At 37.9% G+C, this 26,688-nt stretch overlaps 1 protein-coding gene across 1 annotated transcript in view; it reads left to right on the top strand.

Annotated features, from left to right (window-relative positions):
* Positions 1-26,688, top strand: part of MTA3 (metastasis associated 1 family member 3) — a 144,547-nt gene that overhangs the window by 92,033 nt on the left and 25,826 nt on the right. The window contains exons 15-17 of the mRNA XM_039329735.1: positions 7,055-7,141; positions 12,233-12,382; positions 18,852-18,883. Coding sequence (XP_039185669.1) covers positions 7,055-7,141; positions 12,233-12,382; positions 18,852-18,883 — 269 coding nt within the window. The remainder of the gene's footprint in view (positions 1-7,054; positions 7,142-12,232; positions 12,383-18,851; positions 18,884-26,688) is intronic.

The following is a 26,688-nucleotide window of genomic DNA, read 5'->3' as shown; positions in this document are numbered from 1 at the left end:
TCAGAAATGAATAAAGAAGGATTCCAAAGATGTATGAACCTGTGTGTTAGCAGATTATTCTCAAGTGAAATCTGTTAAAACTCATAGAACATACTTCACTTCCTGCTTTGTAAAGGAATCCACTACTACAGCATCCCCAATGTCTCTGTCTAAGCATCTCCAACAAAAGTAAGACAGTCTGCTTTGTTGCTGAGCAACATTTATTGTTGGGAAAATTTTGCTGTCTTCTGTCCTCCCCATGCCATGAATGTAGAGTTACAGTTAGAAGATGCTCAATATATTCTTGTCTAATCTCATAGATTTTATCAATATTTTTAAATCTTTTATTTAGAAATGAAGATTTAACAAGATCTTATAGTAAATTCCTTTACGATAGCTTTTAATCTTTTCTAATTGATTAGTTAATCTGGAATAATTATTGGGGATAAGGGTCAGGAAAAGATAAACAGAAAAAAAGGAAAGGAGAATATAAAAGAACAAATAATCTGAACCATTTGGGATTCATATACGAGGGCAATTCAGAAATAAACCTCTGTTTGAGAATGTGCAAGAAATAGGTGCGGATAGTGACACCTGTCCTATGGCGCCTTGCGCAGTAGTTCAGTAGGCAGTGAGGAGTGGAAGGAGAAGGTTGTGTTGCACCTGACTCATCCACTAGATCAGTGTTTCCCAAACTTGACAATTTTAAGGCATGGGGACTTCAACTCCCAGAATTCCACAGCCAGCATTGCTGGCTGTGGAATTCTGGGAGTTGAAGTCCCCATGCCTTAAAATTGTCAAGTTTGGGAAACACTGCACTAGATGAAAATGAACCAGTTTTTTTTTTTAAAAAAAAATGAAATAGTGCCTTGCGACACACCATTTCAATTATTACAATATGCTTCATGATGCTGTTACAGGGTGGCTTCCAGGCGGGGGATTTTTTTGCAGAAGGAATTTCAAACCTTGTAAGATGTTATGACAAGTGCTTCAACTTGAATGGCGATTATGTCAAAAAGTAATGTTGTAGTTTTCTAATGTGTAAAATACAAGTTCTGTTATCTGGTACTGATAACCAAATGGAGGTTTATTTCCGAATTGCCCTCTTATTTCAAATCTGCCCATTGCCTGATTTTCCAAATATGTTCTTCCTCTTATGTTGATGTTATGAAGAGGAAAAAAACTGTACCAAAGTTCATGTAAGCTATATAGATGTATTATGTATTTGTTTCAATATTTAAATGGATAAAATACTGTAACTATTATAAGCTTATGCATGAATGCAGTTATTGGTTTTATGCTGAATATCCTACAGTTTTTTTTATTTCTCATAACAAGTTGGGCCCTGGCATACAAAAGTCTCAAACCTGGAAGTTATGCAGTTCAGATAAATTACTTTTCTCTGTTGTATCTATGGTTTCTAGAGAATTTGGAGTGCTATTATTTTTCATATGCTGAATTAATGAAGTAGGAAATGTATAATCTTGCCTCTCTGCTTGGAATTTCTACTTAAGCGAAGTTGGCTTACACTATTTCCTTTTTATATGAATTTTAAAACAATTAGCATATTGAGTAGGCTATATGCTGATAGAATTATATTGAAAATGTCTGGGCAAAGATATAACAACTGTTCAGTTTTGAGTCCCATTTTTTTAGTGCATCAAAAGCATAATAAATGGGCCATTCCTAAAAAAAATGAAAGAAATCAATCTTACAATATGCATATTACTTGCATAACAACTCATCCATTGTTTAATTCCATAGGAAGGTGAATTAAATGCATTCTCAGATCCAGTAAGCCTGAATTATTAGAAACCAGTTTCTGATTCCCCAATACTTTAAAGCTTTCTCTTCTTGCATTGCAATTAAAAATAAAAATAAGGTTATATAGTTATATGCATTATTTGGGTTTGGTAAACGGAAAGAATTTTAAATTCCCTTTGGTCTGGCATCATTGTACATCAAATAAATTTTTAAAAGTTATTTACATCCATTCAGGTTTAAAAATCCTCTTCCACCAGAATTTTGAATTTTGAAAAATTTCTGAATCTCTTGGTATTATTAGTGCTATGTGCTACACTTTTAAGTTCCTTCAATATTTGTTTTGAACGGTCTTCAGATTCTGCTGATATCTTAATATCCCTGAATACAGAAGTTGCTCTCTTGATACATGAATAGGCAATAGTACCCATATTTCTCCCTGATACCTTTTTAATGAATATTTATCAATATTGTTTTAATGTACTGATATCTATTATATCATTGCTTATGTTATAATTTGTTTCTAGATGCTTTGGCATAGGAGATCAATTAATAATAATTTTGAATGTATTCATTTATTCATTCCAAAACCAGGCACCCTCTAATTCATTCCCAAAATAGATACTTTTTCTCTGCCTTCTCTTCAGAAAGAACAAAGTCATCTAATTGAAAAATAAGAGAAACTGAAATGAAAAATAACAGAGTATCTAAAACACCACAGACCAACAGAATATGGCTGCCTGCATTGAAGCTTGTTCTAAGAAAAAAGGCTGGTATAACTTTTAAAGTATTGCCAATACGGTAATAGAGAATATAAGCTTTACTCACTGTAAGAAATAAACCAACTGAAATACAGCATGGCTGCAGTCATAAGTGAAGACCTTGGTTTGCAAAAGCAACAAACAAGAAACATGGCTAAATAACACATCACCAAAATGGAAGATCAGGTTGGAAAATAAGATCAGCATGCTAAGATCAGATGAAACAAGAACAGGTGAAAGAGGAGAATCTGAAGAATAAGAATAAAAAGACCAAAGAATACCTGACAAAGAAATATCATCTAGAAACAAAGCAGATTAAGGAACCAATGAAAACAATAAAGCAGCAAATAACAGGTATCTCCAAGAAGATCAGCTGATATGAAGCTCAAATTGCACACTACAGGCAGAATCTCTAATTTCAGGTGAATCAGAAACATTTCTCCCAGTCCATCAGTGGAGAAGCTGCAATGACCCAGCTAACACCTAACAAATAAGAAATTGTGCAGTTCTGGGACCAGCTTTGGTATAACCCAAAGATATGCAACATGAATGCAGCTTGGATGAAAAAGAAGGTAGATAGGAATAAAAAACTGAAATGAAAGAACTTGTAATAACAGCAGAAATGGTGGAGAAAAGGGCAAGAAAGATCAAGAATTGGTCAGCACCAGGTGAAGATAAACAGCATGAAACATCTGATTGGTCTGCAACCACTCATAGCCAAGGAGTGTAACATCATACTTCAAGAAAGTGAAACTGAAGAGTGGCTAACATCTGGCAAAACCTATCTGATAATGAAAGAGCTAACAAAGGGGCAGCACTAGGCAACTAGAGGGCAATTACCTGCTTATCAACAACTTTCAAATTGCTAAGTGGTGTTGTTCCTGAGGTAGTCCAACAGCATCTGGTTGAAAAGAAGATCTCCCCATCTCAGCAGGAAGGAAACTGACCAAACAGCAGAGGAACAGAAGATTGTAACTCTCTGTCATATGATTGACTAGTTAAATGCCTAGAACAGTTGTGGCAAACCTATGGCATGGCTGCCTTAGGCGGCACTCAGATCCCTCTCTGTGGGCACGTGCGCCATCGTCCCAGTCCTAGGCCTTCAGCTGGATTTTATAAAACCTTTTCGCTTTAGGCCTCCACTGCTGTATACAAAAAAAAAAAAAAGGTTCAATCAATCAGTCAATTTCAACTTCTCATGGGAAAAAAAAGTTCTTGCAAAGTTGGAATTGATTGATTGAACTTTTTAGTCCCACCCAGTCTGCTGTTACCACCACAATCACGCCCACCCAATGGGCCACACCCACCCAATGGGTCACACCCACCCAGCACCCGATGATGCATAAGTGAGTTTTGGGTTGCAGTTTGGGCACTCGGTCTCTAAAAGGTTTGCCATCACTGGCCTAGTACTTCATGCAAAAATCAGTCAGTTGCTGATCAATAATGATAGACTGGGAGAGACTAATGTCAAGAAAGGAATCTTTCAAGAAGACTCACTATAACCTGTGCTATTTGTCATTGCATTGATTTCTCTGCCAACAATATTGAACAAGCCAGGCCATGGATATTAAACATCAGAAAGATTTGTTAGGCTATCCCATCTCCTTTACGTGGATGATCTGATGTTATGTGGGAAAACACCATCTGAAATGGAATCGCTGCTCAACACTGCCCAAATATGCAGCTGAAGTGCTGCAATAGAGTTGGACTTGACAAATGTGCCACTCTCACCATTTTTAGAAAAAAATAGTGAAAACCGAAGGAATCAAGATGCGCTATGGAAGTAACTTGATGTCTGGATGAAGATCATCACTATGTATACCTGGGCATCCTCCAAGCTGACAACATAAAGCACATTGAAGTCAAGAAGAGGGTTAGAACTAAATACATCATGAGAGTGAATAAGATCATAAAGTCCATATTCAGTGGCAGAAATACCCTCAAAGTGATTAATACCTGTACAATTCCAGTCATTGGATACATAGCTGGAACAGTGGCCTGGACTCAAGCAGAACTAAAAGCCTTGAATAGGAAGAACATAGAATTAATAACAATGAATCATTCCCTTCATCTATGCAGTGAGGCTGACAGACTCCACTTAACAAGAAGCATGGGTATGGAATGTTGGAAGTACACCAAACAGTTGATGAACAAAAACTGGCATCTGAAGGGCACAAAGTAAATGCACTGAAGCTAGTACTCTAGGAAGGTTTACTGAATACTGAACAGGCCTACAAGAAAGACCAAATGAAGGATAGAAAAGAGACATGACAAGTCAAAGTATTATATGGCCAGTACACACACACACACACACACACACACACACACACACACACACACTAGCAGGCAATGAACAACAATAAAACCTGATAATGGCTAAGAACAGGAAAATCGAAGAAAGAGACAGAGGGGCTAATTCTGACTACACCAGACCAAATCTTAACACAAATGCATAAAAAGCCAGAATTGAAAAGACAGCAATAGATAACAAATGTCCCTTGTGCAAAGAAGATGAAGAAACAGTGGACCCCCTAGTTAGATACTGCAAGATCACACAGACGATTACAAACAATGTCATGACAAAGTAGCAACACTGGTGCATTGGAAGATTTAGAATAGAATAACAGAGTTGAAAGGGACCTTGTAGGTCATCTAGTCCAACCCCCTGCCCAAGCAGGAATCCCTACACCATTTCTGACAGGTGGCAGTCCAGCCTCTTCTTGAAAGCCTCCAGTGATGAAGCACCAACAACATCTGAAGGCAGTTTGTTCCATTGGCTGATTGTTCTCACTGTCAGGAAATTTCTCCTTATTTCCATGTTGAATCTCTCCTTGATCAATTTCTACCCATTATTCCTTGTCTGGATTTCAGGTGCTTTGGAAAATAGGTTGACCTCCTCCTCTCTCCCCCTCAAATACTGGAACACTGCTCTCATGTCTCCTCTGGTCTTTCTAGGTCCCTGGGAACAACTCAATAGGTGGATTAAAATGCCAAATCCAAAATGCCAGTCTAAACATCTGGTTGAGTGTGCAACTAACCATAATAAAAAAAATAGGAAGAGATGATACCATCTAATAGACTTCTTAAGCTCACAGAGGTGACGGGAGCACAAGAGAACTAATATCAGATCAGATGGTAAAAGTAACATTATGAATTCTTCCTGTTTTGTTCCATAAATGAGCCTTATTAGTGATATTGTGATGACATTTATATGACACTGTATTTCAGTTTATGTGACAGCTAATTATGGAACATTTCAAGTAATTGGCCAGACTTCTCCTCCTTCTCCTTGTCTTCCACTTGAATATTTTCTCAATATGGTATGTGTTGGTGATAGTACATTTCTTACTGGATCTAAAATATTGCATCCGTGTATTGTCTGGAACCATATAACAATTCATCCATCCTCCGTGTAATTTCTTTAACACAGTCATAATCAATATTTATAGCTAACCATTTTCATAGTGTCTCCACATGCACAAGAATAGTCATTTTCTCATTAGATCTTTTATATAAGTAGTGGAACACAAAAGGTTTTATTTATAGACTGTAAGATATAATGTCACTATGGAGTTGGATGAGGAAAGAAAATTACTTATGTAATTACTTATGTCTATGAGTGTTTCTGAAAGAAGTGGAATTCAGGGAATAGTTAGCATACCAGTCAAGACAAAGGAGCCACTGAAGGATAACAGGAACTTGGATAGTGCTGAGTCCTGCTGAATGAATTTCGCTTTTACTACCAGTGTAGTAAAAGAATGTTGCCTCTAAAAGACTAATCGAAGTCTGACATAGGTTGCCAAAATTTATAGCAGTGTTTCTCAACCATGGCAGCTTGAAGATGTGTGAACTTCAATTCCCAGAATTCTGGGAATTGAAATCCACACATCTTCTAGCTGCCAAGATTGAGAAACACCAATTGATAGTGTAGTCACTTGTAGGCTACCAAGAACAAATTGCACAGATGGAGGGCAGGCAGGAAGTGTTATGTCAGACATGTCAAACTTGTGATGTCACGTGACGTCATGCAACATATCAAAGCTTTTTCATCATTGCCAGCAATGGGGTGGGCGTGGTTTCCCGATGACATGTCTGTCCCACGGGCTGGCAGTTTGACATCCCTGTGTTAGGTTAAGAAAATCCTCAAGATGGGATTTATTGTGATTCCTTGAGGCCACCCCATCTGGACTGTCATATGATGGTAAGGTTGGAAGTTATGATACTTTTGAACTTCTTTCTGTTACAATGATCTCTAGACGTTTTTGCCACACACCTTTGATTAATGGAGGGACAACAGACTACTTGCTGTCATTCTACGGTACATGCTATGTGAGTGTCCTTTCAAGAAATCAAGCCCTGGCCAGTTTGCCAAGTGAGAATCTTATATACTCCTACTCCTACTCGTCCTACTATTCTTACTACTACTACTGCTACTACTACTCATCTTACTAAGAACAACCTCTTATCAAAAGGCAATTGGGCAGCCAGAGCTGCTTTGGGGTGTGTATTTTTTCCTCCTCATTTCAGACTAATGTTTTCTCTTCAATCCCTAGATGCTGATAGACACTGTGAATTTATTGGGAATCCTTTGAAGATTAAAAGCACCAGAAAATCATTATCATGTATCATTGGATATTTAGGTGAGTCTTTCTAGCCAAAATGAATTTAAAAGTGAATACCACTGTATACAGTATGTCAGGTTAACTGAATTTGGTAAATGCAGAATATTTAAGAAAAGGCAATGTGCAAACATTAAGCATTGATCAAAGTGCTCTTGAAGCTGCTCTGTGCAGCATCTCACTGATAACTTACAGCTTTGCGACATTTGCTTTACCCAACAAAAAATAGCTTTTCTACATACATGAATACTATATTTTAAAAAGTGAAGCAGCCAGTTGAGGTGAATTAGCTATGCATCAATGATTCCAATCAAAGCAGTGAAATGGAATACCTCCTGGCCCAAAGCACATCCTCAAAGCAAAGCAGTGGATCAAACGGAGAGTGCCTAATTTGCAAAATCCTAATAAGCCCAGAACTTTCCATATGTACTTAGTAGATTGGGAGACCATATAGTTCTTCACTGTAGACTTTGATGAATATCTATTCTTTCATGGGTAAAGAACCTCATATAGGTTTGCTTAGCTGGAACAGTAAACAAGGAACAGAGTTTTTATTGGTGTTTGGGGGCCTTTCTCTTGCCTTCCCTTCCTGTTGCCAGAGGGCTGCAATGGCCAAAGCAGTGACATGATAATCTTGCAATTACTAAAAGGAACACTTCCATACTTTGTTGTAATTTTTGCAGTATTTTGCATTTAAAAAAAAAATCTGGGAGAATTAAATACTGATTAAAACTAGCAGTGTTTTGTTTTTTCTAACAACTAACAGTAAAAAATTACCATCTTATTTTCTGTTATAGCATAATATTGAAGACTCTACATGATGCGCAAAAGAAATTTGGGATATATATATATACTATATATTCACATTTATTCTGCAGATTATGAGTTATTATTTGATGTTTTTAAAAAATCTAATTCAGTATCAATTTGTGGATATATACTATTAAACTTCCCTAGCATGTAGATCTTCTGGGATTAGGAACATAATATTAGGCTTTCAATCATTTTTCTGAAATAAAGTGTGTCTTTTTCTTATTCTTTCAAAATTAAAACAGATCTATTCTGTTAAAAGTTAATAGATTATGAGGAAAGTTAATATAGAATAGAATTTACTTATTCAAATAGAATTTACCACATTACTCACCTACTGCCGCTTATCAAAGTAATTGCTTGCCAGAGTTATCTAAACCATGCAAACAAGACGAAATCCTAGCTATCTATCTTGCACAGTTGAAATGGCTTCTCTATAACTCCCTTTTATAATTTTTCCCAGCTAATCATTTACTGAATTTCTCATATTTGACTGACAGTCATAGACAGATATTCAGAGATAACTCTATCTTCTTCCTCAGACTGTAAGAAGATCTTCTGTTAAACATTTTTATTGACATATATATTCCTGAGCTAGACAGATGTAGTAACCTTTGTGATTTCTCTGGCCTGTCTTTATTTCTTTTTATAACTCTCTATTTCTGGAAATTTGCTATTTAAGAAATGAATTTAAGACACCTGACTTGTAAAGTTCCAGGTTCACTAACGTGGTGCTAGCAGGTCTAGGCAGAGGAAAATAGGACACTTTCTGTTAAATTATTGGTTTGTGTCTTTCAAGAAATCTTTCCTGCAAACTGTGTTGTAGATTGAATTTGATTCACTAATGTTCTCTCCCAAATTAAAGGCTGTTTCCTTCAACACCTGTGTACTTAATCTATATACTACTAAAACTTTCACTGTCATGACCTTTAACTGAGTAAAATGGATTTGGATTTGCAACTTCCTGTTGACTTCTTTGTTGACTTTCTCCTTGAAAGCCTGACAGTGAAGGAAGGAAGGAAGGAAGGAAGGAAGGAAGGAAGGAAGGAAGGAAGGAAGGAAGGATTTTTGATGCTCCCTGCCAGTTTCCCACAAGGACACTCAATGGGGAAGCCAGCAGGAAGTTGGAAATCACTCCCATTGCTTCTTTGCTTACTCGCAGTCACTTGTTGTCTGTTTTGATAAGGAAATATTTCTGAAACAATAAACAAGTAGGGCATGGATTGTCTAGTTATTATATAAAATTAAGGGCTTTCAGCAAAAAATAAAAATTGTATAAAGCTAATATAAATTGAATAAAGCCCTTGGAATAGTACAATGAACATTCTTAAAGATAAGCTAACCAAACAATATATTGATACTAATATGGTCAGGGCTTTGCCAGGGCTTGGAAGTGAATCCCTCTGGAAACTCAAACCCACACTCTGTAGCTGGATAAGGCTCAAAGAAAGAAGTTGCATTTATTGCAGATACACGCCCTAATAATAAAGGTCAGTTACTGTGGAATCAAGCCTGGACTCCATTATAAACCAGACTCTTACGCCTGGATCTCTTTCAATTCATGCTAACAGACTTCTTACTATTTGTTTCTGGGCACAGTGTTTAAATAATGTTAAATTTCTGGTCCCTGGCACTTTGCTTCCGGTATTACTATCCCATTATTCATCCCAAATGTTTTCTTTTTCTCTCTCCTCTTCATCCTTGGCCTAGAAGTGCCAGGAACTTTCTCCTCTGTCCCTGGCTGTGGGAACAGCAAAGGCTTGTATCCTTTCCCTGCTTCCATTTCCTGGTCACTGGAACTGAAAAATTCTACCCCTTTGATTGTTCCTATCTCCCATCCTTATGGACAGAGCTCACAGGAAAAAGTGAGAGGTCTATTTCTTTTTCAGCGGAAGACAGGCAAATTCGTCCTTTTTTCTGAAGTTTCTATCTCACCTCCCCACTTCTTGGTGATCAATTGAAAAGTAAGGAACTTCTGTATCATCAGTATCTTTGATAGCTCCCCTTTGCCCAGAATCTTTCTCTTCAGAGTCAGATGGGATTACTTCTTTTCATTAGTTATCCAACTGCTTCGCTCCCCTCTTTGAACTAGCTTTCTCCCTTTTAGAGTGAGAATTGCTAAGTGATGCTGAAGTTACAGTTCGGCCAAGCTTGTGAAGATATTGCAGGAGGCATGGAAGCATGCAGGTCAGTTTGCCGTTTATTTTGATCCCACTGTACTCTCAGGAGCCTTGGTGCTTACAAGGCCATGATCAAAACAACAGAATTATAACAACATGCAATTCAGATTTCAAAAACAATTAAAGAAAAATAATACTTAAGAACCAGAAGAGGTATAGGTGATGTTTCTAAAAAGTCTTCAGAAAAACTCCATTTTTAATAATTTTCTAAGCAGTCTTATTTCTGTAGAGATGCCATTCAGTGGAGTCAGCACTGCTACAGAGAAGACTGGCTAGCTTGGCTTCAGTGGCATCATGGAAATGTGGGACAACAAAGAGCCCTCCTAGCCAAATCCAGTCAGAGTTCCATAATTACGTACTTGCCAAGCCTTGAAAAGCTTTATAGTTATCACCAGCACTTTGAATAGTATGCTGAACTGAATTGCTAACCCATCTAATAACCATAATGTAGGCATAAAATTCTTCTAGTTTCAGAAGCCATTTAAGACATGGGTATGTATTCTGAGTAGTGTTTAAAGCATGGACAAGAGGTGGTATAAGAGTGGGAATAACTAGTTTTAGGTTCTCCTGCAGCAGGTAACAATGCAATTGGTACATCAGCTGAAGCTGGTCAGCTATGTACCAGTCATGTCCTCCTCCTGCTGTTCAAGTCATGAATCCAGGTTACAGGTGGTCCTTGCTTAACCACAGTATTTGGCACTGAAATTTCCATCACTAAACAATGCAGTTATTAAGTGAAATATCATGTTACTTAGCGTCAGCAGTTGTCAGGTGCAAGGAATCAGGATGACACAGCTAGTTGAACAGAATTGTATGTTTATTACTGCTCATCTATTGACAGGAATCTCACTAGTCTAGAGAAATTACTAGATAAGCACTGCAGATTTAGGGAGGATCTGCTCTCCACTGCTTCCTTCCACTTAGTGATTCCAATATGCCCAGTCTTTTCACTCCTTTCCTCACTTCACCTCCAGATTCCACTGCATCGGTTTCAATTGTCCCAGTTGCAGTTGTTAGTCCAGATCACTTCTCTTGCCCTGTTGTGCTCATCATTGCCTCTGCCATCTACCTCTGCTGTCCTCCATAGCACCAGATGACCTTTGTTATCTTCTTCTCCCACTGTTGACAAGGACACCTGGCCTTCAATGGAGTGCAGGATAATGGAAAGGACAGAAATGGGGAGGCAGAAATGCAAGCGGGCTATCAAGCAGTGGAATTTTGATCATATGACTTTGGGGCGCTGCAATGGCCCTAAGTTCAAAGAGTGGCTGTGACTATCATTTGTTTAGTGCTGTTGCAACTTTGAATGGTTGATGAATGAATGGTAGCTAAGCAAGGGCTAGTGGTACCTGTTCGTTGAATACCATACACTTTGTACTCTTCACATGTGTCTTGCATGTACAATGGAAGAGAATTTTATCTGTTTAAAAATGAATTCTGTCAAGTCACACCAAAGTTTGTTTAGTTAATTGGTTAGACCAGGGGTGTCAAATTGGTGGCCCACAGGCCAGATGTGTCACATGCAGGCCACGCCCACCCCGGCTGAGCAAAGGCAAATAATGTCATGATACGTCACGATACATCACGTATCGAGTTTGACACCCGAGAGTTAGACCATCCTTCCATTCATCCATCCAAGCATTATCTACAGATCATCAGATCCTTTGCAACTCTACTTATTGTAAGTTTACCTTTCTTAATGCAAAGCAAAGACTTCATCAGAGAGGAACAGCACAGCGTTAATTATATGAATATGAATAGAATTCCTGCTAACAACTGGAAACCTTGCAAACATCTATTTAAATATGGAAACAGCTTCCAAAATATTTGTAACCTTGAAAGCAATATGCTTTATTAGCATATTGCTAATGAGCAAATGCTGAAAGAACAAGTTATCTAAAACATGCAACTCTAATTGCTAAACAAATTATGTCTCTTCACAGTGGCGGATAAGCTCAAGTAAATAATTTCCACAGATCCTCTGATTATGATAATGGGCCTCCAAGTTAATCCAAGGTTTATCAATTCCCTGTCAGAAACCAGGAAATTTGAACTATGTAAGTCCTCAATGTGATGATATGATCGTGGTTTGAAATAACTAATTCCTTTAACAAAATTACAGAGATTCATCCTGCAATGAAGCCTAATATAATCAAGTCAACACCAAGCCTTCAGAGCTCAATGTCAAAGCGACTACTTGCTCCTCCTGGTCATTCATCATTAAGTATTTTGGGAAAAAGAAATTACAGTCATCATCACAATGGCCTGGATGGTATGTATGACGGCCTGATATCTTAACCTTCTTCCTGCCTGTTCTTTTTTTTTTTTAATTAAAATTTGGGAGGATGCTAGTGGCTATATTTATCAGCTTATCACTGACTTTTATTCTAAGGAGTTGGTATAAATAAAATATGGTACAGATAATAAATCAGGCTTGAATAAAATAGGAGCTATTTTTAATCTTCCTATAAGAGAATATATCTATAACATATCACAATAGTGCTTGAATGAGAAACCTATTAAGTATCCCACTGAGAAGGTTTTAACCAATTTCTGCAGTATACATCTATGATACAAGCAATTTTAAAACTTCACATATCTTTAGCTGCAGGCTTAGTATTAAGTAATGGATTTTTTCTTCTTCTGTTCAATCACATCTGATTTTTGGAAGCTGCCAGGACAGGCCCCTGCAATTTTCTTGGCAAGCTTTTCCAGAAATAGTTTGTCATTGCCTTTTTCCTGGGGTGGAAAGAGAATGACTGACCCAAGGTCATTATCAAATTGGATCACTGTTTTTTTTAAATAATGTAATTGATTTGAATTCTGTAACACTTCCAGTTAAATTTCATCTATTTTAAATATAATTTTAACATCAACCCATATCTTCTAGTAATAGAGTAAAACCCTCTAGAAAGACTACCACAATTTTCGTTCATAACTTTATGGTACTCATGGATTTCTGTTGTTGGATTTTGTTGGAACATGTGCAAGATAGTAATAGTTCTGAAATATTATGATTATGGAAGGTAAACACACAGGAACCAGCTATATTCAAAGTCTTTCATTAGAAAGATTTCAGTCCTTAATATGTTAGACTTTTTCTTTAAATCAAATGCTTCGCTTATTTGATTGATTACATTAAAAAACCCAGCTTTTTAAAATGAAAAATCAAGAATAAATTCTTAGATTAAATTTACCCCACTGTTTATCTCATCAGTTAGCTTTTGGGAAGCAATAATACCAATCTGAACACTTGAAGGCCATCATACTGATTTATTTTACTATATGTAAGGAATACTGATGCTCAAAATAGGATATGTTTGCTATGTGTAATGGTATCTGAAATTAGATTGCCAATACTGAGTGTCAAACAAGTCAGAAAGATAGAATTCATTACATCCTGGTTGTGGCCTTGCAATTTATGACTATTGGAGACAAGATTATGGGTTTGCCAAACCAATCTTATTTCATTCTTTGACAAACTGACTAAATTATTAGACCAGCGAAATGCTGTGGACATAGTATATTTAGACTTCAGCAAGGCATTTGACAAAGTAGACCTACTTCTTGGTAAGCTAGAAAAATGTGAGATAGACAATATCACCACCAGATGGATTTGTAACTACCTGGCAAACCGTACTCAGCTAGTAGTCCTTAATGGTACTATATCTACAGGGAGGGAAGTAAGCAGTGGGGTACCACAAGGCTCCATCTTAGGCCCAGTACTCTTCAATATCTTCATAAATGACTTAGATGAGGGAATAGAAAGGGAACTCATCAAATTTGGAGATGATACTAAGCTGGCAGGAATAGTCAACACCCTAGAATAAAGATCTTGACAGACTTGAACAATGGGTCCTATCCAATAAAATGATATTTAATGTGGAGAAAAGTAAGGTTTTATACCTGGGCAGGGAAAACCAAAGGTACAGATTAGGTGAAACCTGGTTCAAAAACAGTAACTGTGAGAGGGACCTTGGAGTCCTAGTGGACGATCACTTAAACATGAGCCAGAAATCTGCGGCAGCAGCCAAAAAAGCTAATACAATCCTTTGTTGTATAAATAGAGGCATAGAATCAAAATCATGTGACGTATTAGTACCACTTTATAAAGCCTTGGTAAGGCCACATCTGGAATACTGCATCCAATTTTGGTCACCGCATTACAAAAAAGATGTTGAGACTTTGGAAAAAGTGCAAAGAAGAGCAACTAAGATAATTAAAGGCTGGGAGATTAAAACATATGAAGAACAGTTGCAGGATTTGGGAATGGCCAATCTAGAGAAAAGAAAAACTAGGGGGACATGATAGCAGTATTCCAGTATTTGAGAGGCTGCCACGAGGAGGAGGGGGTCAATTTATTTTCCAAAGCACCAGAAGGCAAGACAGGAGAGGACAATTAACCCGTGGAACAGCTTGCCTTCAGACGTTGTGGATGTTTCATCACTCAAGGTTTTTAAGAAGAGACTGGACAGCCACTTTTCTGAAAAGATATAGAGATTCCTGCTAGAGCAGGGGGCTGGATTAGAAGACTTCCAAGGTCCCTTCCAGCTCTCTTCTGATTCTGCCCTCTTAATTAATTTGGGTAGATTTCTATCTCACCTTTTTTCCATCATGAAACTCACTGAGCACATACGCTTTTCAAGCAGTCTTTCCTATGTGACATAATCAGCAGAGAGTTTTCTCATAGTTCCCCCAGTAGATGGACACAAAGGTTAAATTCATATAGGAAACTTATCTAAAATTTAGATGGATTTTGAACCTAGCTACTATTGGTAAACTAAATTTATAATTTAATGTGCTCTGTGAGCATAAACAATTGTAATTCCCTAAGTCATGATTAAATCATGGCTTAATATGACAAGGAAACCCTATTTTAGTATCATATGATGCATATCATTTAGGTAACATGCTGGTCTATAATCAGGTTTATAACATCTTCCTGCAAATGAGGACCAGCCTATCAACATATATCATCTTTTCACCCTGCTTTTCTTTCAAAGTTTGAAGAACTGTATAGAAAAGCAGAAAAGTCAGGAAGGAAGAATGAAGAAATTTAAAAGAATCCCCCAAACCATTTCAGTTTATTCTCTCTTTCCTCACTCTTATTCTTCCCAATTAACATAATGAGAAGATTTGACATTTATCTCAGCAATCTATGTTTACTTCATAGCTCATCTGCTTGATTTTTTTTATAAAAATTCTAAGGTACAACCCTTAGTCACCACATCATTTTCTTTACGATGAATACTTGCTCTGAAAGTTGCTAGAAGGAGCTAATCTTTAGAATTAGTTTATTTGAGAATGGTGGAATTTTTCATATTCCCACATTTTATGTATGTGCAGCTTCAATTTGATATGAAAACGCATGTGACCTTAAGTCTGTGCACTAACAATTTCTCACCTGAATTTTGTTTTGAAAATAAAAATGATAAACTAAATAAAAATAATGTAATATATTCCTCTCAAACATTATCTCCCAAATAGAGGTGAATAGGCACCTTAAATGCATTGATGTTTTTATTTCAGTTAATAAGTTTGGTCTTTGATCACATTTACACATGCCTAAGTACACTGTGAGATTATCACCTCCTGACTTTAAAAAAAAAAATAACCTGGGGATAAAATGGCAACAAAACAAATAGATAACAACCACATTGCATTCCCGTGTAGACAGAACTGCAAGGGAGAGAATGGGGTTTCACCGTTGCATGGCATGACCCATCAATCTCCTTGTATCTGAGGGTGAGCATCTCAATGGGGAAGCGTGCTACTTGTTTAGGTCTGACTCTGTGATTCAGAATCCCGGGGAGGCAATATTCTAAATTGCATCAAGAATCTATATGAGTCAAACGCTCCCTGCTGCCCTAATTCCTAATTCATTCTTCATCTCAGCAGAGGAGGAGCAGAACACACACTTTTCCCCCTGCTGTTCTTCATGTGCTTCTAATTTTGTGAGGGTTTTTAATGCCCCTGTTGGGATCCAGTAGTACTATATAATTTTAGCATACTGTATTCATTTTGGGATACATGCTATTTGTCTTTAGCTGTTTTACTGAAATGTTAGGAAGCAATTGATTCTTGCAGAATGTTTTGTACCATTTTTTTTAAAAAATGTACAACTAGGCACTTTAATTTCTAGTCATGCTTCCCCAAGTGATTGTTCTACTTTTAGCAAAATTGATTAGTCATTTAGCCAAGCTAAATGTTCACCTGACACAAAATTGTCAAAGTAGGTATGTGTTTATTTACAGGAAAAGAAGGACACAGAGAACACTTCAGAAAAAAATATGACTTTTTTTTAAAAAAAAATGAAAATCATGTGTAAACTCCCAGGTCTCTGATTACTACCAGCCAATATAGAATAATTTAATTTTTTAGTGATAAATAATTGCTTCATAGGACCAGAGCATGGCTAAATATTCAGATTGCAACCATTTTTACTTCTGGATTAATTAAGTCTGCTACTTGAGCAGAGGATGTGTCTGATAACCCTATGCTACCCTATACAAGTCATGTTTAGTTCTTTGGAGAAAGGGCTGGAATGAAATGAAATAAGAGTTTTAATAGATATTTTACAGGAGTCAATAAAACTTTGACGGTGAAATCAAATAATTTTTGATTCTGGAGTTATGGTCTTAGGCATTCTTTTTTCAAATGATAGTATATGTTATTTCAAAGTGGTGTAACATATCACAACTGTGACTGTGACCCTCCTATTCATCCACCTAAATGAGATTCTGAATTCTTTCCCCAAAGTCCTGCCTTTATTAGATTGCTGTTCAGCTTTTAATCATTGTGTAGGAAGAAGCCCAGTTATGAAAATTGGAAAGCCAGGAGTTATCAATCACTCAGATAGAAGGCAAGGAAATGCTTCTCCAGGACTATATCCCATCCCTACTTGTGAAGGAATAACAATCACAGTCTATTAGTTTCTACCCTTCACTAGAACATATACTTGTAAAGAGCATAAGGACTGGCTCTACAGGGCAGGAGGAAGAACTGCTAGCAAAGGAATAATCAGACTGATATGGCTTCATTCCATTCCAAGGAGCTAATTGGAGAAAACATATCAGACAAGCCTCTCCCCTAGTTCACACAAAGCTAAAGTGCAGGAAGAGAGAAGTACATTCAAACTTGCAAGATTCTGTTACTTATAGCTATTCCAGTAAAAGTAGTTTTTTTGCCTACTGTATGTGGTTTCTTAGTCTGGCCTACCTTTATAGGATTGATGATACTCATGGCAATACCAAATCATTTTGATAGTCAGAGAGTAAGGCTGTTCCTTCTTTTAGTAGGGCATGCTGTAGCTCCTTGATCTGCAAGGTTTTTTTTTCCTTGTGTATTTGGACTTGGCACCAAGAATACTTCTTGTGGGCCAAGTGGGCTCTTTAAAATGACAGGATAGAACAGTTTTCTCAACCTTGGCAACTTTGAGATGCATGGACTTTAACTTCCAGAATTCCTCAACCAGCATTGAGGTAGAGTGTCCATCTTGGTTCTCACTTAGCTTTTCAGTTTGGTCAGGAACAAGGATAATTTCAGGATCTGACCTTTCTGATAATTTGCCCTTTTCAGCATGGATACTCGGACACTCCTTTTACTTGCACCCCTACCTTGTGTTTCTATTCCCCTTCATTTAACCTCAAACTATTTTTTTTCCTGAAAAGTAATGAGAAACAGAGATAGGGATCCATCCAATTGAAAAATGAACACCCAGTTTTTAAAATACGCTTATCCTAATATAGGTTCTTCAGATGAAATAATCCCAGCATATTTATGACTCAGATAATTTTCAGTGGATGTAATGTACTCTACCCAAAACAATCCTTATGCGAGAACATAAAGATGTGCCTACTTCTTGATATATGAGATGAGATATGATGCAGACATAAAGCAGATAGACATGAGTACAAGACGTCTGTGAAGTGTGTTCATTATAGTTGAAGTAAGGGCTGAATGGAGTATTAATGAATAAGCAGATTTCTGATGGTCTTAATGGAAGAGTACAGAATGATGACATTGGTATTAATTAAAAGGCAAAACAGCAAAAACTGAACATAAGCAATAGTGTATTATGATACTAGAGCAGGACAAGAATATACTTTTAGAGTTGAAAGGCATTTTGAAAATTATAAAGCAAGTTCATCCCCAGCTCAGTCCAGAGGTCTTGTAAGTATATCTTGTGTATATACAAAATGTTTTCTTTGGAAATCTTTGAATTATTATTTGCATGGTACTTAGTAGGACTCTATGTGAAAGGAGAGAAAGAAAGAAAGAAAGAAGGAAAGAAAGAAAGGAAGGAAGGAAGGAAGGAAGGAAGAAAGAAAGGAAGGAAAGAGAAAGAAAGACTCATATAGCTTCTACTTAAATGTCTCCATTGTTCATGATGTATTTCTCTGTTCTACTATCAAGCAGCCTATAGTTAAATATGTAATATTTCAAACTGCTTCCCTGTTAGTTTCATGCTTACATCCTGCTCATTGAAGTAAGGAAAACCCATTTGCTCTATGTTCAACATAACAGTTTCTCAGATCTTGTAGCTCCACCTGCTATCCTGGCTTTTGTACCTGTTGTGGCTACCTTTATGGAGAGGGAAGATACTTTGATCTCTTATGAAAGTTGTGGAATTCTACAGTTTTCAGCCCTAGATTTGCTTTCAAGTAGATTGTAAGAAAAACAATACTTTAAAAAGCAAATGCTAATTTGGGTCTAATTAGTTCTGTGTATGTATATTTTAGGACTCTCCAGTTATGCACATGGAACTAAAATGGTAAGTATTCATTTTTTTCATTCTAATCTGTTTAAAATGCAAAATACTCAGGAAATCTTATACAAGATTATTTAGAATTTAGCAAGGCTTATTCTCAGGTGAAAGTACCTAGGAGTGCAACCATAGCCTATTCTTTAAAAGTATTTATTTATTAGCATTGTAGAGCCACCCATCTTGCATACATGACTCTGTGATTCTGGATGACTTTCAACAATTAAAAATAACAGCAAGAATAATAAAAATATAAATAAATATAATAAATACAAATCTATACCAAATTCACTATTGAAACTCAATCAGCAAGAGAATGCAAGCTACACATCTCATCCAGTACAACTACTGAAAAGCCTCACCACTACCACTGGACCCTGAAGTTCAGTGGCACAGTCATGTCTTCAGGCCCTTCTTAAAGGTTAGAAGGGTAAGTGTTAAGTGTTGTGGGAAGGGGGGAATGATGTTCCAAAGAAATGGCAGAAAAGTCATGGCATAAAAGTCATGACAGAAAGGCTGTTTTCTTGAGTATTTCTTAGTACTCTTAGTATTTCTTCTTCTGGACTAGAAGACTTCCAAGAAGACTTCCAAGATATTCCAGCTCTATTCTATTCTAGTGGACAAGATCCATAGCATGCCTCTCCTGCCAGATCAGATAGGATGGGTAGGTGTAATTGTGAATAATTATTTTAGAAAGGAGGGAAGGAAGGAAGGAAGGAAGGAAGGAAGGAAGGAAGGAAGGAAGGAAGGAAGGAAGGAAGGAAGGAAGGAAGGAAGGAAGGAAGGAAAGGGGGAGGGAAATCAAATCCTTTGTCTATAAATTGTTGGAGCAGATTAAGAGAGAAACCTGCAGAATATTTTAGTCTTTCTTTTTGAATATATTCTACCGTATGTGCTTCCTCATCTCATAATTTTATTCATGGAAAGAATTATGCATAAGAGAAATGATGCTACAAGTCTGAAAAACCCAAACAAAATGAACTAAATAAACAAAACCACTGAAGTTTTATGGCATGGCATTCTCAACAGCTTCTTAATGAAAATGATGAGTAAAGCAAGAATTTATAACAGATGGAAAGATGGATTTATATCACAGTTAAATCCCAGAGATAACATATGCATATTACAGGTCATCAATCAAAAACAAACTGGAGGCAATTCACAAGGGACTTTGTAACAAAATGAAAACTGTAAGGCAATATCTAGATATCTGTCAACAGGCATTTGGACTGTGTTAAGTGGTGATTTCATACACTTGTCAGAGATGTTTAGAAAGCCAAATATATATATGGCATTGCTTTCAATGTTTTTCCTTTTGATCATTCTCTCTTATGCTGGTACACTCCAAATGTGTTGGGACTATAGCTGCCAGAAATTCTAGCCAACATGCTGAAATTTCTATTTTGAGTAATGTGAAAGAAATCAAGCACAGGAAGGCTACTCTGCCTGAATATTATTAAAAATTGACTTGAATCAAGCTAACCACCTTTTATAGCATCTTAGACTTACTCTAGATACCCCCCCCATTTTTTTACTCTATCACCACCTGTTACAGTACAGTATGTATATACAGTATCATCTTCCTTTTGTGTACAATGTTCATAAAAAAGGAAGGTTAATTTTTGTTCTAAGATGCTGAACATCTGAATAAGAAAAATCTACTCATTCTTCCCTACAAAAGTGAAAGAAACTTCATACAAAATAAAACGCAATAGCTTGCTACTTTGCATGTTAGCTGATCACTTTCAGTTTCAGTCCTGTTCATTTTTTTCTGGATGACTGAAAAGGACCTGCAAAACCCAGCAAACTAGCTTTTCCCTTATAGGGTCTAGAGCAGAGGTGTCAAACTCGCAACGTCACATGATGTACTGTGATGTATTGTGACTTTTTTCCATTGCCAGCAATGGGGTGAGTGGGGTTTTACCATGATGCATCCGGGCCACGGGCTGGCAGTTTGACACCCCTGGCCTAGAGCTTAGGAATGAAACAAAAACTTCCCTCCAATACAATTTTAAAGAGACAGACCTAAAAAAGGAAAAGAAAACGTAGCAGTCTGAAAATATCAAACTTCCCAGTATAATTTATGTTCTACTGATACACATATCACACACCCAAACATAACTGAATATATCCTCCTAACCAACTTAGCTAGTACAAATATTAATGATAAGACTGTGACTCAATTATTCAATCTATACTGGTTGTCTATGTTTTCCACTAGATCAAAGTACTGATCTTTACATTTTAAAGTTCTAAATGCCCAACTATCTTAAGGATTGCCTTTGCTGAGATAGGTCTCCTGATGATCTCTGTTCAACATCTGAAATATTCCTTCCTGTTATCTAAAGTTAGGTTGTTAATTACCTTCTCATAAGTGTATCAACTTTATGCTCCCCTGATAAGCACCTGCTTATACAGTATATACTGTTTTTATGCACAAAGAAAAACTTTGGCGCTTCAAAATTCCATGGGAAGTTGTATACAATACTTCTGTGCTTTCCCTCCTCTTCATCCTCTTTTCACTCTAGATGGACATCTGATACTTCCAGAAAATAAACATGAAAGTGAGAAATGCCCACCACCTTTGAGATTTTTCCAGTATCAAAGATTTGGGAGGCAGGGTAATGTCAATCTCCCGTCATGTAGGATGGCTGGCAGGCTGACTGGTTGAATCCATCTGTTTCCGTCTGCCCATTCACTATAAGCCTGTACTGGACAGACTTTTGTACATATTCCAAATTTCATTTTGAATTTCTGAATACATTTTTAATGCATTTTTTTCAACAATATGCACTTTTAAAGAAATTTCTTTTTCAAATATATATTTTAAAACTTTTCTACACCTTTTTGTATAGATTTGACAATGGAGAAATATACACAAGTTGAAGGATAAATTCTAGGTCATGTATTAAACTAACTTTAGGAAATACGGCCACCTTATTTTAAACTCCAGGCTAATGAATTCTCTGGCAATGGCTTCTCTCCCTTCAGGATTCCGCTTGCATTGTGAGATATGATGGCCCAAAGAAATATAAATGTAAAGGTGGATATCTGGGAAAATCAAAAGTACTGGACCCGTCTAAAGAACTCAAGTCATATGAAAGACAAAATAGCTTTGAAATGGACTATATGTTTCTATACCTTACAATATATCAGAAAAAGCCCACTGGCCATTTAATCACAGCCTTTTATCTCAAATTTTACACAAACAAGGCAAGCTATATTTTGAAAAACCCAGTTCACTGTAAAGTTGGCAGTAGTAAAACTCAGTATGGAATTGTTTGTGCTAATCTGAACCATTATTATTTTTTCCTTTTGACCATATATTTATGAAGCATGTGTTTTCTTAGGTTGGACTTGCATAACTCCTGCCAAGATGTAATTTCCATCATTGGGAGAAAACAAAAATCCTTAAAAGCATGATATATGGATATGTTCTTTTCAGTCCTCTGTAAATAAGAGAGCAAAGCTGCCTGGGGAAAGCATTCTGAAGGTTGGAGCTGCAAAATTGCTTTTTATGGACAGGGCAAAAACCTGAGGTGGATGGAATTTAAAAGTGCTTCCTCTATCACTTCAGCATAAAAGGAGAGCAATTTGGCATCAATAATACACAAAAGTTGCCAAAGCAGCCCCCAGAACACCGTATTTAAGTACTTAAAGCCTTAGCTTTAAGGCTCAGGATTTAATTGATTATATCTGAGGCAATCAACAGGTATGTTTTCAAGTGGCTTTTGAGAGAGCAGTCAGTACTCGGGTACATGATGATGTTCTGTTTATAATAAGAAGCAAAGCCCTCTGTTTCCTTTCAGCTTTTCTCTCTTTCATTTCTTACTCTTCCTATTAATGACCTTATGTTCACTCTTCCTCATTTATCTGAATGCATCTTTAAAATAAAGTTCACTACATAGTCAAAAAATACATCTACTAGGTCTAATTCAAGGTGCTACCCCAAGGCTGGTATTGTCATCCTCCAAAATCTGCCCCGCCCCAATTTCCTGATGTACGCCTATTGTGGGAATGGTCAGAGATAACTACGATCTATGCAACTGACCAATGAAGCTGTGTAGAAATCAGCTCTTAAGCAATGCCCCATCCTTGCTTTGTGTTTGTTAGTGAAGATAGTAATGGCAGTGGTAGGAAACAGCTGGTTTACTATAATTATGTTATTAAGCCTTCGTAGCTGCGGAGAAAGCAGAAAGGGTAAAAAAAAAGAAGGAAATTCTTCTGGAAAATAATCCTCTGGTTGTTAAGTGTGAATGCAAGCATAGAGGTTAAAGATGCAGAATCATTGGGGTGAGTGGAAGTGTCCTTAGAATTAAACCTGACAGATGTCTACACACAGAATAGTGACTGGAGCTTTGAGATTTTCTACCTGGAATGAGATACAATTTAACATCCAGATTTGTTCCAACAACAAATGCATCTGTTGTTAAATTTCTTACCATAATGCTATGACAAAACCTGGACTGTTTGTTAATTATCATTAGGTGGAATTCATAGCTACTAGAAGAAAGAACAAGGTTAAAAAAAATACCAGCAGCAGGAAACAAGCCTGTTTTTCATTGCAGAGGGTTTCACTGAAATTAAGATAAAGCATTTGTCACTTTTTAATTTTCAGAGCCCAGAAGTTAAATGAAATATCTGAGGACAAAATGCAGTACAGGTCATCAATGCTTTATGTATTGCAATTGTAAATGTTGCAGCATTAAAAGTTAATCATATTTATCTCCTGAATTAAAAAAATACAACTTCTGCTTAAGCTTTACTTAGTGTGTAGTTCAGGCCATTATGATTATATGCTTCCTTCTCCCCAGTCTAAGACACAGTTTTAAATTAGGGCAAGGATGGAAACAGTGTGCCTATCTAGCATTGATTGAATTTTAACTTTATTCAGTTTTGCTCAGTCTAGTCAAAATTAGAGGCAGAAACATTTGGCTTATCACGGCTTCCCCAACCCTGTTTTAAGGATAAAAAATGACTGTATGGCTCACAGTTAAGCCAAGAATTTTAGGTTTCAAAATACATTCTCAAAATTGGGTTTGGCTTTTCTGTGGATGGGCTTATCCATAAATATATATGGCAATACCTCTTAAAAGTACCTGTAAATCCTTGTAGAAGCACAAATATGCTTAACTTTGAACTTTTAACCAAAATACTATGAAAAATGCACCAGGATAAGCCAATTGTGAAAATTAGAACATGAAATTTTGAGAGTAATCTTATCCATCAGTGGCATATTTTTTATAGTATTTTGTTTAAAAATTCAAGGGTTGGCCTATCTGCAGATGGGTTTAAACCTCAGTTACAGTGCATTTAGAAAGTATTCAGACCCCCTTCACATTTGTCAATTTTGTTATGCTGCAGCTGTCAATCTATGAACCCTACAGTCTTTAGGATCATTACATGCTTCTAACTTGCCAACAGTGTGGGAGGGAGAGAGGGGAGAATTTTGAATCCACAGATGTCCTTGTCAGTGTGAGAGCCAGAGATGTTGAAGAGTTGTTTTGGTGAACTAAACTTTCTTCTCATAATAATTACTGAACGATGTATTGGACAATGTAACCCAAAACTGTCAGAGAGGGGAGGGAAAATTCCATCCTTTTAATTAACTTCTTCCCGCCATTTCCTCAGAGCTAGCTTTCCTTTAACCCTGCTGGTTTGTATTTGCTCAATAAAATACACATTAGAGAACGCAATGGCTCTGGTGTTCTGCTTTGGTTGGGCTTTTCAGCAGGATGTTGCCACTAAACTAGCACTTTAAACAATTTAAATTCCATTGAGGGATCCTGAGCCCCTCTGCCCATCTGGGAGCCTCCAGGGGAGTGGTGAAGATTCAGGAGAAGATGCCTGGAATGGAGCAGCCAGCTGGAACCCGTTTGGGATTGATCAGTGGAACTCCAGCTGGAGGTTAAGGCGGCTTCAAAACCCCACCAGCCTTGACCCAGGAGTGAGTTGAACAGAGGGAGCCAACTCCGGAGCAGATGGGGGGAATGGCAGCGTTCAACTGGCTCAAGTTGGAGAGGTGGAGAGAGGAGTTGCGGAAACCTATTGAAGCTGAGTTCTGATCATATTATCTCCAGCCTGAAGGAGCCAAGGGGTTGGAGTAGTGGAAATGTGAAGCCTTGGAGGGAACAGCACCCAGGGAACACTACCTGCCAAGATGTGACAGCCAGTTGGTGAAGCACCTGAGGCAGCAGTTCAGCAGCCTGGAGTCTGTGGAGTAGGGTCAGTCCTACAGCTGGAAACCAGACCCCGAGGGGGTTCAGCCCTGACCCTGAGGCTGACGATACTGATCCCTTCACCCCAGGACTTGGTGGGAGTGGCAGCTGCAATGATGGGGGGGGGACATTGTTAGCCTGGGCTTCTTTCCCCACTGGGACCCAGTTCAGGATGGAGAGCCTACAGCCTACCACCAGCACCTAATCCTCAGCTTGGGGAAGTGGGTTGGCAACCCCTGTCAATGCACAGGCAGGGAGCACAGGCAGGGATGTACTCCTGTGACTCTGATTCCTTCAAAGCCAAAAAAGCTACCCAAAAAGGGAAAGGAGAAGTCACGGGCTGCAACTCAGCTTGTTGAGACTCCCCTCCCTAGAGTGGAGAGGATGAAACTCTGACTGAAGAGAAACCGCTGATGGTCCTTTATAACAGTGAGAGCAAGGGAAAAGACCTGATGGTGAGTGGACCAGTTAACCACCCTAATGTTAGTGTGGGGCGTAAAGGCATCCTGCTCAGGGGTGAGGGGAATGGTTAAAGTCCCCATGGACTCAGGTTGCTCTCATTGCCTAATTAGTCAGCCAGTGATATAGAAGTTGGTGTTGCACATGAGGAAGCTTAAAAAACCCGTGAAGTTTAAATAGGTTGGTGGCTCACTGATAGAGGGCAGAGCTGCTTCCTATCTGACTGAGATGGTGCAACTGAAAATAGGGGAGCAGGTCAGGTGGGCACAGTATTCCAGTTCAACTTTGAACTGAAATACATTCCCATGGGAAGAACTTCCTGGCTGATGCCCCATCTCACATGCCCCAGGACAAAAGCACTTGGCAAGAGGTGATCTGTAGTTCCTGATAGGCAGCAAGCGGTGCAAGCCTCACCCTGATGACAGGAGAGAAAAAGGACCTCACACCCCACTGATGCATTTGCCCAGCAGCTGAAGCAGGAATTGCAAACTGGCACGTGTTTCTGGAATCATCAGGCCAAATTGACCATGAGGGAGGAGTTGGCGTGGAAAGGGGACAAGCTGTATGTTGCAGACTGCCTATGGCTGCAGGTCCTACAACACAGTCATGATGCCAAGCAGGCAGTTCACTTTGGTTTCCTGAAGACACCACACCTGGTAAATTGTCAGTTCTGGTGGCCAAAGATGAAGAAAGACATTGAGAGTTACATGAAGAGCTGTGCAGTTTGTGCCGCAAGCAAAAGACTGCCAGGGAAAAGTCTGGGACTAGACCTTGCTAGACTGTGGGAGGAAATAGCCATGGATTTTATAGTAGAGCTACCAGAGAGTGGGGGGAGCACTGTGATTTAGACTGTGATAGACCTGTTTTCCAAGCAAGCCCATTTCATCGCCTGTACCAGTCTCCCCTCAGCCCAGAAGCTGGTAAAGATGTTCTTGCAACACATCTACTGATTGCATGGACTACCTAGACAAAAAATTTCAGATAAGGTGGTCCAATTTACAGACATGTTCTGGAGGGAGTTTGTGAGCATGATTGGATCCTCCCAGGAGCTCAGCTCGCATTTCATCTGAGTATATGAATGGCTCTGCAGAATGGACCAATGCTATAGTGGAGCATATGCTATGTTGCTATGTCAAC

The sequence above is a fragment of the Crotalus tigris genome, unplaced genomic scaffold (genome assembly GCF_016545835.1).
Source record: "Crotalus tigris isolate CLP2741 ecotype Arizona unplaced genomic scaffold, ASM1654583v1 scf7180000024411.593283, whole genome shotgun sequence".
NCBI lineage: Eukaryota > Metazoa > Chordata > Lepidosauria > Squamata > Viperidae > Crotalus > Crotalus tigris.
This window is presented reverse-complemented; position numbering and strand designations above follow the sequence as displayed.